The sequence below is a fragment of the Alligator sinensis genome, unplaced genomic scaffold (assembly GCF_000455745.1).
Source record: "Alligator sinensis unplaced genomic scaffold, ASM45574v1 scaffold97_1, whole genome shotgun sequence".
NCBI lineage: Eukaryota > Metazoa > Chordata > Crocodylia > Alligatoridae > Alligator > Alligator sinensis.
The window spans coordinates 2,494,538-2,507,647 of record NW_005841921.1 but is presented as its reverse complement, the minus strand read 5'-3'; the positions used below and the strand labels follow the sequence as shown (position 1 = coordinate 2,507,647).

At 42.7% G+C, this 13,110-nt stretch overlaps 1 protein-coding gene across 1 annotated transcript in view; it reads left to right on the top strand.

The window, feature by feature from the left end:
• Positions 1 to 13,110, top strand: part of NFATC3 (nuclear factor of activated T cells 3) — a gene marked incomplete at its 5' end in the record, with an annotated part of 156,718 nt that overhangs the window by 24,021 nt on the left and 119,587 nt on the right. Inside the window, one exon of the mRNA XM_025198422.1 lies at positions 2,577 to 3,708. Within this exon, the coding sequence (XP_025054207.1) occupies positions 2,577 to 3,708 (1,132 nt within the window). The remainder of the gene's footprint in view (positions 1 to 2,576; positions 3,709 to 13,110) is intronic.

The window sequence follows — 13,110 nt, the reverse complement described above, 5'->3', positions numbered from 1 at the left end:
GTGTGTGTGTGTGTGTGTGTGTGTGTAAGGACCAGCCCCAAGGTTTATGATTTAACTCATAACAGTGTTTCAGTCCACCTAATAAACCAGAATTTTAAGGATCCAGAGTTGGACATTTGTAGCCAACAAAAAGGTGGGCAGATAGAAACCTGATGACTTTCAATACTGACAAATGGTAAGGTACTCCACCTGGGGGTGGGGAACCTGCAGCATGCTTATAGGTTTAGCAGCTCGCTAGCACCAAGGCCGAAAGGGACTTGGGGGTCATGACTGACCACAAGATGAACATGAGCCACCCATGCGTTGTCGTAGCTGGTAAAGCAAACTAAACTCTGGCTTGCATCCAATAGATGCTTCTCAAGTAAGTTTCAGGATGTCATCCTCCCACTGTACTCGGCCTTGGTGAGGCCACAGCTAGAGTACTGCATCCAATTCTGGGCTCTACAGTTCAGGAAGGATGAGGAGAAGCTTGAGAGAGTCCAGAGGAGAGCCGCGTGAATGATCAGAGGGCAAGAGAATAGGCCTTATGAAGAGACTGAGAGCCATGGGACTCTTCAATCTGGAAAAGTGAAGGCTCAGGGGGGACCTGGTGGCAGCCTATAAGTATATAAGGGATGTGCATCAGGATCTTGGGGAACATCTGTTCCCCAGACCACCCCAAGGGATGACAAGGACCAATGGTCACAAACTCCTCCAAGACAGTTCTAGGCTGGACATAAGGAAAAACGTCTTTACTCTCCGAGCTCCCAAGGCCTGGAATAGGCTCCCTCTAGAGGTGGTGCAGGCACCTACTCTGGACTCTTTTTTTAAGAAGTGTTTGGACACTTATCTTACTGGGATCCTTTGACCCGAGCTGACTTCCTGCCCTTGGGACAGGGGGCTGGAGTTGATGATCTCCTGAGGTCCTTTCCAGCCCTAATGTCTGTGAAATCTATGGAAAGGTAAGAAGTATAGGCTATGGAAAAAAGTCTGTTTGCTTAAAGAAAACAAAATATTTGAACACCTATTACCAAGGTACTTGGATACTTTACAACACTTATTGCTAAAGACATTCTGATATTTAGAGATGTACAGTTATAGTAGAATCCTGTTTGCAGCCAGTTACTGTCACAGCATATTGAATACTGTCTCTGCAAGGCACACAGTTAAAACTTACTAGTTATGGCAACTAACCTTGTTTTGCTTATCTTTAGGAGCTAGGTTGGTACACATTTCTTTAACCAGTTCCAGATATGTTTTTTTAGTCCAGACAAGAGCTCTGTATTTATGTACTCAACTGATTCCTTTCCATCCCAAATGTTGGTGGGGAGTGGGATGGGATGTTGTTGCTATTTGTTCTCCTTCTTTTTGTAAGAATTATCCCAGAATGTAGAAATACAAACCACAGAGCTGTTGTGTGGCCCACAATTAACCATGAGCAGGCATTGATGCTTCTTTTTGTAGCTCCTGGCCAGCATCCAGTAAGAGGGAGGGAATCAGGTGACTGAATTGTAGTCAGTTTTCTGCTCCAGGCTTCACTTTCCCCCCCCTTTGCCCTAATCAGGGTTTAAAGTTGAAACATGCACCAGGGTGAACCCTGAATTAGGTTCTGAGGGACATATCCCTCTAGTAGTCTTTCTTAGTGGCTGTTCTTATGTGTACCCCTGCACTGAAGAAACAGTAGCTAGTAAGTAACTGAAGTAACTGCTCTGCTGGTAATAAAGCAAGTGCAGTATCTTGTAGCTTCTTTCTGTCTTGCTCTTGAAGTTGGTGCTTTGCCATCACAGGAGACAGGTGAAGTTGCTCCCTGTGGTACTATAGCTAAAGGCTCTCAGTTTTCAGGGCTTGCAGTCTACAGCTTTTTCTGGAATAGGATTGCTTAGGATACCTCAGCTTTAAGTAAAAAGCCAAATGTGCTGACTCGTTTCACCGTAAAAACCATTACTGCACATGCCACCCAGAACTGAATGTGGACCTATTTATAATTTTGAATAAAGGTTTGAATAGTGAATATTTTTTTTGTTTCTAATCCAATTTTAAAGGAAGTAAATGCTGTTAAGCATTTTAACAATTAAGTAAATGACAAGCTGGACTACAAGAAAGTACAGTCTCTGTACATATCTACAAGGAAATGGTATTTATTGAAGATGCATGAAATTTCATATTAATCAGAAGACATTTCTATGTGTTTTCTGTATAATGTAAAAAATACATTTGCACCAACTTTAAACTTTAAAACATGAACTCTAAATACTTTTAATGATATGTCCTACACATTGAAATAACAATATATTATGGAATCTGATGAAAAGCAATGGGTGAAAGATCACTGGTGTGGTATTGGACAAAAATTCCTAGAATGTTTTCTCATGAAAGTATAAATGTATTTAAATGTAGAAGTTTAAAACTCTGAAAGAGATATGGGCAAGAGATGGTTTCCATGATACAAATCTTTATTTTGTAGTCACTTCCCTGGGGAAACTCTGGCATTCAGCATGTGGAAAATCAGAGACCTGCCAGGGTATCAATCTCATTGAATAAGGAGACTCTACATATTAAGTATTACACTCTGACTCTTCCTTTGTTTCCTTTTCCAGATCTTGAACCAGATGACTGTGCATCCATATACATCTTTAATGTAGACCAGCCATCATCATCTGTAAATCAGCCAATTTGTATCCCTTGCCATGGATTGCAACCACACACCTCTCCTCTGTCCCCACCTGCCAGATTACAAGGTCATAAAAACTATGAAGGGACTTGCGAGGTACCAGAATCCAAATACAGCCCACTAGGTGGACCCAAACCATTTGAGTGCCCTAGTATTCAAATTACATCTATATCTCCTAATTGTCATCAAGGAATTGAAGCCAGCGAGGATGACTTGCACACAAATGGCACAGAAAATGAATATATGGAAAGGCCTTCAAGGGACCACCTATATCTTCCCCTTGAGCCATCATACAGGGAATCATCCCTTAGTCCAAGCCCTGCCAGCAGCATTTCCTCCAGGAGCTGGTTCTCAGATGCTTCCTCTTGTGAATCCATTTCTCATGTTTATGATGATGTAGACTCTGAGCTTAATGAAGCTGCTGCTAGATTTACCCTCGGATCTCCTTTGGCATCTCCTGGCGGTTCTCCAAGAGGTCCAGGGGATGACACTTGGCAACAGCCTTATGGATTTGGGCATGCCTTATCACCTAGACAGTCTCCTTGTCATTCTCCTAGAACTAGTATTACAGATGAAAACTGGCTAAGCCCAAGACCACCATCAAGGCCCTCTTCAAGACCTACATCCCCCTGTGGGAAGCGGCGACACTCCAGTGCCGAGATTTGTTATGCTGGTTCTCTGTCTCCCCATCATTCTCCAACTCCATCACCTGGCCACTCTCCCAGGGGAAGTATAACAGAAGATACATGGCTAAATACTTCTCTTCATAGTGTACAAGGTCTTAATTCTGGCCTGTCACCATTTCAGTGTTGTACAGAGACTGACATCCCTCTTAAAACAAGAAAGACCTCTGAGGATCAAACTGCCACTTTATCAGGAAAAATAGACCTCTGTTCTGAAGAACAGGGTAGTTTATCACCATCCCTTGAAACTGCAGTGGATGATTGCTCAGGATCGCAACACGTGTTAAAAAAGGATTTGCCTACTGACCAATTCCTCTCTGTTCCTTCGCACTTTACTTGGAACAAACCAAAGCCTGGCCATACTCCTATTTTTCGGTAAGTTTAAGAACTTAGAAGCCCCTGTCAGATGTGTTGTGTGGATATTTAGTGTATTTTATTCTAATAGTATGTTATGAGCTTTGTGAATGTCTGAAAACTGGATTCTGGTTGTATAAATGTAGTAGAGCCAACAGATCTGCTTCCTTGTTAAAGTGCTGCAGCCACACTATAAATTGAGACATTTGAAACTAAATGTGATGCCAGTGAGCAGGCTGTTCCAGCAGAGAGCCCAATGTAACTTCAGTATGAATGCAGCAATGGCAGGAGTGAAAATGTACAAAAGGCAGGTTTTTCGGAGCAAGGAATCTCCCTTCCTTCCTGCAGTGCCTATTGTGCTTTGGTGTTGTAAATCCCTAAGAACAGTAAAGCATTAAACTTGTTTAAAAAAATGTGATCATATGGGAATATGCCTTTTTGTAGAGCTGTTAAATACCCCACTGAGTTTTCACTTTTTCAGTCCTGCCTTGTTTGCTGCTTTTCTGTTTGCTAAAATAAAATCCTGTAAAGAAAGCTAATGTGACTACTGCAGTGCTTTGAAATCTTGTACCCTCAAATGCCTTAGCATGGTTGCCTTTACAGCTTTTTCCCCTTATACCTTTCTCTTTATTTTTTAAAGTGTGGTTTTTTGTTTGTTTGTTTGTTTTGTTTTGTTTCGTTTTTTTAAAGCTTTTTGCTGTTTTCCCTTACTCCACTCATTAAGCTACATGCTACATAGAATGGTGAGGGGGAAATCCATTGATTCTTCAGAGCAGAGCTTGGTTTCCAGCGCTCTTTTATCTAAGATAAAAACTGATAAGTAGGATGGATACTGTCTGAGCATGCAACTCTTGGAGGCAGTAAGGAAAAATTAGTTGTTGTTCAACGGGCTGTCCCCCACTGGAACTGCAGATAAATATTGTGTAGGGGCACAGATGGATGGGTGTCTAGAATTCAGCAGTTTTTTGTCACCTCCAGAAGGGTCAGCTTCAGGAGAGGAAGCAGCTATAGACTAAGCAAGGCTTTTGGTGCCTTCTTTGTTTAGTACCAGTTTAAAATCTAGCCTTCTCCTGAGAGCAGCTCCAATTCCTTTCTGAATTCATTCTTTCACATTGGGGAATTTAGTCATTGCATCATCTTGGATATGAAAGATCTCTCCTTCTGAGCCTGTTAAGCAAACAGATCTGTGTTGGGAGCAGAAGGTTCTCTTGTTTTGTTGGCCTTTGTCTAAGGAAACAGTCTGAAGATGGAAGGGAGACAAATGTATGAAGACCAGGAGGGAGAGAGAGAGAGAGGAAGAGAGAGGGAGAGAGAGAAAGAGAGAGAGAGAGTTTTTAAAGACTTTCTGTAATTGGTCATGTGAGGCAGGGTCTAGTGCTCAAGTAGATTATAGCTTTCTGTCTAATGTAACTGGAAGTGACCTTTCAAAACTAACTACAAAAACTGAGGAAATATTTTCAGCCTCAGCAGGTACAACCTTGCAAATCGTAACATTTGAGAACCCTGCCTTGGAATAAAATTTGAGCTTCCAGAACTGCCTAGTGGTAGTATAAAAAGAGGAATCTCTAACAGTTTCTCCACACATACATGCAGCTGAGCAACGTGAGTGTTGGGCAGCAACTTAAATTGCTGTATGTGAAGAATGTCTGTTGCCTGGATTCTTAAATAGAAAAAGAACCTTTTATAAGCAGGATTTGTGTGGAGGTAGGACACTAATGCTGGAGGAAGAGGTGTCTAATGTAACAGAGTTGGGAGAGTCAGTAAGGGTAACTGGAAGCAGGGCCTTTCAGTGTTGGGAAGGTTCAGCCTTCTCTTAAAAGAGAAGGCAGAGGTGCAAGGGTTCAGAAGAGCAAGGATGGAACTGAGAGAAGGAGATTTCTGGGTGCATACAGGTTATATCATGATTGGCCAGAAGAATGGGGTCCTATAGAAGAAATACAGAGGGAGGGGAGGATGGAGTCATGGAAGCAGTAACGGATACTCATTTGGAGGAAAGGCTTCATATGGAAAGTGGGTATGAGGAGGCTTTGTAGTGAGTTCCTGGATTAGAGGGACATAAGAGTGCGCTCAAGGACTAATTGATGGAGTAACAGAGGAAAACAAGGAGCCAGATGAAACACCTTATAGCAGGGGTGCTCAGACTTGTGCATATGAGCCACATGCAGCCCACAAAGCCTTGGAATCTGACCTCTGGGACTCCCCATGGGTCAGGAAATTTTGGCATGGGAGAGCGGCAGCAGTTAATATTGCTGCCCCTACCTGCTGCCAGAATCCCAAGCCCTGAGCAGTGGGTCAGAGCTGAGCCATGACTACTTTCCTCCATGAGGCTGGGCCACTCCCGCTTCCCTCTGTCCTGCCAGGCTGGGGCTGAGCCATGCCCCCTTCCTTATGTCAGGGTGGAGGATAGGGAGCAGACAGATGGCTGGGCTATGCTCCTGTTCTTTCCACCCTGCCTGGTTGGAGTCAGGCCATGCCCTCTTCCTCTGCACAGTTGGATTGGGCCAGGCTGCACCCTCCTACCTGCTCTCTTCCACATGGCACTCTGGGTGCCACATTGAGTCCACTAGGCAGATTTGGTCCATGGAGGGGCTGGGCACTGCCCATCTGGCCCACCAGCCAAAAAGGTTCCGCACCACTGCTGTTTTTTTTTTTTTAAGATAAAGCGAAAAACCCATAAAGTAGAATCGGGGTGTTGGCACACTACATGCTTATAGTGTTGCAACTGACTTATAACATTGGCACAAATAAAGAACAGACAGATGATATAACACCTTACAGTAACAGTACTCAGTCCAATGCAGAATAATGCTAAAAGCATTTGGGGTAAAACTGCACCTGTGAAACTTGCCCTGGCATCATGCCTGTAGTTTTATTTCATGGTAGCTGTTTACTCCTTGCAAATAGCATGTTCTGCACCCAGACACAAGGTAGGAGCCACTGATAGTTGCCTACAGTGTACTTCTCTGGGATAGTGTAAGCCGTAAGTTAAGTGCCTAGGCTCTTTATAGACTACTAATGAAATTTGCTTCATGGAACAGGTGTGCCCAGTAGAAGCACTCCCACAGAACACTAATGAAATGACTGGCTTCTCATACTACTTCTGTCTTGTGCTAGTTTTTCATTAGCACATCCTTTCAAATCCTGTTGTAGATGCATCTGTTAACTTAAAAATGAAACCATACCCAAGTCCCCAAAACTTGGGGGGGGTTGTGCTCACATAATGTGCTTTAACTTGGTCAAAACAGATTTTCATCAGATCATTGATGGATACTTATGCAATAAAGAGACTTCCCTTTTCAGAAGACTTCAGGTTTCTATATTAAACCTCTGAGACACTTGAGGCATCAAGGAAAATTGACATAAATACAAGTATTGAATGCACACAGCTCTCCTCCATTCTCTTACCTCCACTTCTATTAGTGGTGGTGGAATTGTTTCTGGTTGTATTTTTTCATGTACATGTCTTTGACTGTCTGAGAACAACTTTGGCAACTTAAGGGTCTGAAGTCTAAAGTTGTGAACATCTGGGAAATTTGCTGATACTGATATTTTATTTGTCTATCTGCTCTGCAAACAATCTTAATTTTGGGCGCATTCTCCAATGAGGCCAAGTCAACTTTGAAAAATGGTAATTCTGGACAGTATTAATCACTGCCTTCAAATGAGTCTTTGATCTATAGATTAGTGACAGACAAAATGAAAGGAGCAATTATGTTCCCCTTTGTAGTGGCAGCTGAAAAAACAGAAGCTGCCAACCATGGCACCAGGCCACAAGAACAGAACTAACACAGGGAATAAAAGTAGTTTCCCTGGCAATGACAGCAAATGCATGGGCAAGGGTCTTAATTATGGCTGTCTGTAGATAGAGATCTAAAAGCAGGGAAAGCAGTTTGAGCATGGCCTTGGAAGAAGGCAGCAAGACTCTCTGGCTGTACTTTTCAGAAGGGTAGACCAATTTTAGGAGCAAGGAAACTGCTATTTCTGTAATATTCAGGGAAACAGGACTTTGTCCACTGTTTTGTTTTTTTTTTCGAACAGGATGGCACCAAAGAAATACCAGAGTCGTTTTTTGTTTGTTTTTGCTTAACAGCCTGGCAAGATCTCAAATATAGGCTATTTGGGCAAAGAGGAACAATGCTTTAAGTGGCCCTCTGATTAAGAGGGACTTCAGCACTCAATCTCCCAGGAATACTTCTGGTTCTCTTTAGAATTAAATTTTAATTTTTCACTAGAAAACACAATGTATGGATTTCATCATTTTAATGTCTGGTTTGCCAGTAAAAGTAATTAAACGTTTTCCTTCTGTCCCATATTTTATGGGATTTGCAGTGATACTTCCATCATGACTTTTCTTCTCTTCCCCCCCCCCATCCCCCAAATAAATATTTGAGTTTACTTTTATCCATTGTGACTTCACTACATGATCAGCTAGATAGATGATAAATAAATAAAAGGAGATGAAACTTCTACTTCAGAAAAGGCCATTATTTATGTGTGAAGTCTCCAGCAATCATACTTAAGAAGGACATAGTTGCAGCTATTATGAAGGTTGTTTTTTTTTTAAATATTGTTAGAGTCCATTTGTACTATAATCTCCTTCCAGAAACCTTTTTTTAAGTAAAGTCTAATAAAATTGTACTAAATGAGCTCCTGGGCTCTGTGTTATACATTAGGATAATAAGCAGGAACATTTAGGATAAATTAAAATCCAGGTTAACTATGCTGGAGATGGTTCACATTAGGATTTGTATAGTTAGTTACCCCCTTCACAAAACGGGAATGGTAATCAAAACAGTGGCAGCTCTCCATACGGTAGGGACAGACATTCAAAAGCCTGAGCCTGAATTGATTCAATCTTTGCAGGTTAGTTTAACCTGGCTAGGCTAAATCAGTTTTGTATGGACAGACATCCCAGAAACGTAGGCACATGCCTGCAGTGGCTCAGGCTAGAAGCTGGGGGTGCTAGAGCAGCCCTTCCTTCCCTTCCACAGCATGCAGCTGAGCGGGGTGTGGCCAAGCTCCAGCAGGATGCTGTGATTAGCCCAGCAGGGAATTGATGACCGTGTTTATCACCCCTAACTCAGTGTTTATCACCCCATTAAGAAAACAACAGATGGTCATTACGAGCTACTTCTTGATTCTGTCTGTTGATTTAGCACTGACTATGGCCAGCATGTGGTCTGTTAGCTAATACGGATACCTCCCTCAGCAAGGCAGAGGGAAGGGGGGAATACCTCCTTAGCAGGGAGTGATGAGGGGAGGGGGAAGCAGCCCACAGTTTCTGGAGCTCCAGCTCAGAGAGCATACGAGGATGCTGGGGGTATCTGGTTTATCTTAAACCAGCAAGGGGTCTGGGACAGACATTGCATAAACCGGTTTGAGCCAAATCAGTTAAGTGTGATCCTACAGGTTTAAACCAGTTTCTGATCACTTAAACTGGTTTATATGTAATGTCCAGTGGCAACATGTAGGGGGTGCATGTGCACCCCCTGAGAGTGCTGATGCACCTCCTGACAGGCTGCGCTCCCTGCTTAGGCAACGGGTGGTGGGGCTGACAGAAGCGCTGGTGCCCCTCCTGCGAGTGACGCAGCCACTTCTCGGAGTGGGCACTTCCAGAAGCCAGTGAGTGAGATTGGGTGTGGGGGACCTTCCCCCCGCACCCTCACCGGCAAGGTAGGCTGGGGGGAACCGCCCCCCCATTTGCTGACTGGCCGCTGACACTAGTTGCCCATGGTAATGTCTGTACCTAGCCTATAGGTCCAAGGCAAAAAAAAAAATGTTATCAATAGGCATTGAAAAGGAAACATTTAAATGGTTTGGTAGAGTCAGAGGAAACACTCCACTACAGCCTTTCAGAGACTGCTTGTTGAACCTCTCTCTTCTGTCCATTTGATTAAGTAATATTCTTTAACTTTTTGGAATGAAAAAAAAAAAAATAGCGGACTTGCTTACTAGTGCAGATCTCTAGTTTCTCCCATGTTGTCAGGGGATGACTTTTTTCACAGAAATCTTCTGTGTTGGTTAACTTGGATCTGCCAGATATTCATTTTGCCCCATCTCTGATGGTAACCTTTTCTGCTTGTAAAAGAAGCTTATTAGGAGAAAGTAAGGTATGGCATGTTTAAGTGTAGTGTTTTAAGCATGTAGTTGCTTTAATGTAGGAAGTTAGTCCCCACAAGGCTAAATCCAAGGTCCATCTCTCACTACCAATCTAGTGGAAAGATTGTGTGACAGGGTAGATAAAACCAATAAAAGTACAAAAAAGAATCGACTAAAAAAAAGATCTGTTTTTAATCCCTTTGATTCAAATTTGATTCATTTGTGGAAGGCTTTTAAAATGTCAAACTTGGTAAAAGATATACATTACTATCCAACTTCACATTTTAAATTTAAATGTAGTGTTTAGAATATTTTATTCCAGGACAAGTTTTAAAGAAAGTTATACCACTGAACTTGTGGTAGTAAATAGGTAAGCACTTTGAACTGATTAAATTGGCTTTTGGCAGCCATACCTACTTTTTGCAGTTACAAATAAATTATTACTTGTATTTCAGTCTATTCAACTAGTTCAGTTCAATTACTGTTTTATTCAGAGTTGATAAACTATATTTTGCATGGAAAAAGCAAGAAAACTTGGCTTCTCTTTTAGTCTATGAATAAAAATAGCATAACAGGAAGTCATCTGAAACTATTGAAGGCTATGATGACCAGAAGTAAGCAGCTTTGATTCTCAGTGTCTTTGATATCTTTATTTTCCTGCATTTTAAGGTAGCTTATATAATAAAATAAATTTAAATTACTGTTTATGCATGCAGTCGTATTTGTTTAAATTCAAATAGGGCTTGGGGGGAAAAACTCCAAAATGTCATCTAGTAAAGAAATATCCCTTTAACTATGTTCCAGTACAATAGAACAGGGCTGCCCAACTTCTGAGTGGCTGGGGGCTGTACACACTGTGCCAACAAGAGCCACAGCACACCCCCACCCCCCCACCCCCACATTTCACTGCACCATGTGGGCACCTGGCTGCAGACTCTGCCATACCATGCCTCTCCCCGGAGGAGGCTCAGGAAGTGGGACTTGCAGGAGGGAGGGGAAAAATACATATATTTTAATTTTGTGTCTCAGGCCAAATTAGCCAAATCAGTTCCAAATTCATACAAGTCTGTGTGGCGCTACCAGCAGCAAATATCCTACTTCCCATACTCTTCAGCCTGGGGCTTCAGGTACTCCCAATCCATGACAGGCATCCAATGTGCAAGCCCCAAGCCTAAAGGTCTTGGAGTTCAGATTCCCCCTAGTCTTGCTTTCTCTTAGCCAAAAGGCCCAAGAAGCAAGCCAGAGGGAGAGCCTGAGAGCAATCCACCATCACTATAAATTATGGAGCTGAGAGCCTCCCTTTGGGATGCTGTAGTAAACTCTTGCAGGAGTGTCCACCCACAGTGCAATGGATAGGTCTCTACCCTCAACTACACCAAGTCATTCAAGGCTGAGAAAAAGGGGATCTCCCCTGCCAGGTACATAACTCCACCTGGGCTGAAACCATCATCACAGTAAACTACAACTACTTAAGTGATCACAAGTACAGTATGGTCTCCTGGCTAGTGCAAATGAGGTGTCACGGCTATATTAACCTCTTGATGGTTACAGTGATAGGTTACACTGGACACATCTTCATATGCTATTAATGTGGCTGAATAAACTCTGGCACAGTTTGTACCAGAGTTTATTGCTCCTGGCCACTGCATTTACATGTGCACCCAGGACCTATAGCATATTGAGCCAGGGTGGAGCAGACCTGGCTGTCAGGGAGTCCCAGGGGTCAGCCTGCCAGCCCAGGGCTGCTCTGACACAGCTCAACATGATGCAGCATAGGGGTTGGCTGGGCCATGAGGTTGCTTCATTGTGGGGCTAGCTGGCAGGCCACCCCTGCACTGAAGCACCTTCCTGCCCCAGCCAACCCCATCAGCATCTACACCTGTTTTGAGGTAAAGTAAATAACTGCCATAAGATAGTACTTGTCAGGCAGTACTATCCTATGGTGGAATTAATTAGTTTACTCCATACTAATAGTGCCCTGTGTGTAGATGGTAATGCTTTACTGCAGAGCTAATTAGCTCTTTAGTAAATGTCTCAGACATGCCCACTGAGTATCTCTTGTGACTATCATCTGTAGTACCTTCATTTTTAGCCTTTTTCAGGTTAGCAGTGGGTACAGCTAGCTATTTTTTTGTCTCTGTACAGCTGAACCATTTGCACTTGCTGTGCACCTTAGAATTCTTGCTTCTTCCTAGGTGAGATGACATGACCTCCTTAGTCCTCTTTATAGCCATCCTACACTTAGATTTACAGTCTCAGCCCTTCTTGACTCACCCTCCAATCAGAAGTCACATATAGGACCTACCTAGAAGTTCTCAGTCTTTAGGTTACCAACAAATAACCTCCCTATTTCTCTTCTAGGTAGGTCCTATATGTGACTGGTTATCTTCCCATTTTTACTTTAGAGCCAGAGGAGGTATGCAGAGCCCAGGGGTAGGGCCATGTATAACTACACAATTGTACCCTACAGAAAGAGTGTGCAGTATGCAACCAAGTAGGGCAATCCCCATGGTCCACCCTGATTCTTTAGTAAACTGCCTTATTAAAGGACAAAGTATGTGCCCAGCATTGGAACCAAATGGCTTCAGAATTTCACCCTGTCCAGGTCTTCCATCTTCCTGGAAAGACTTGGCACAGGTGCCCTAGTTTTCCTGCATTTGAAGTAACTGGGCTGTTTACCACAAAACCACTGAGAACCACTGGTTTAGTAGTTGTACCACTTACTCCAAATGTTCCCGTGCCTGAAATTATCCTTACCTTGTGATTAGGCTGATTTTCAGTACTTCTCCTTTACAGAGGTGCTGACAGTGTTTGCTGGACTTTCCAGTGGGGAGCTCAGAACAAACATGGATAAATCTCTACTCGGTATCACAAAAAAAAAAAATTAACTTGCTGGAGCATGTCTCAGTTGCACAGCAACAGCTTACCTGGTGTAATCCAGGTTTGATGCCATGTCATGTATTCTGATCTAGTTTAAAAAAAAGTCACTAGTAAGATTATGCTTTGAGTTGTGGGGCACATGGTATCATGTATATTTTTTTTCACTCCCCAAATCAGACTTCATGTTTGTTACATAAGTCTGTTTTGATAAAATATCATAGACCTATTGTTGAAGGTTTCTTAGCACATGCTTCTTCATTGATGGAAACATTCAACATATAGGCAAGGGCAAAAATATTTTCATCTCTTCCCACATTTAGGATTGGTGATATGTTTCCATTCAAGGTTGGGGAGCCCATTTTACACCATTATAGATTCATAGATGTTAGGGTCGGAAGGGACCTCAATAGATCATCGAGTCTGACCCCCTGCATAGGCAGGAAA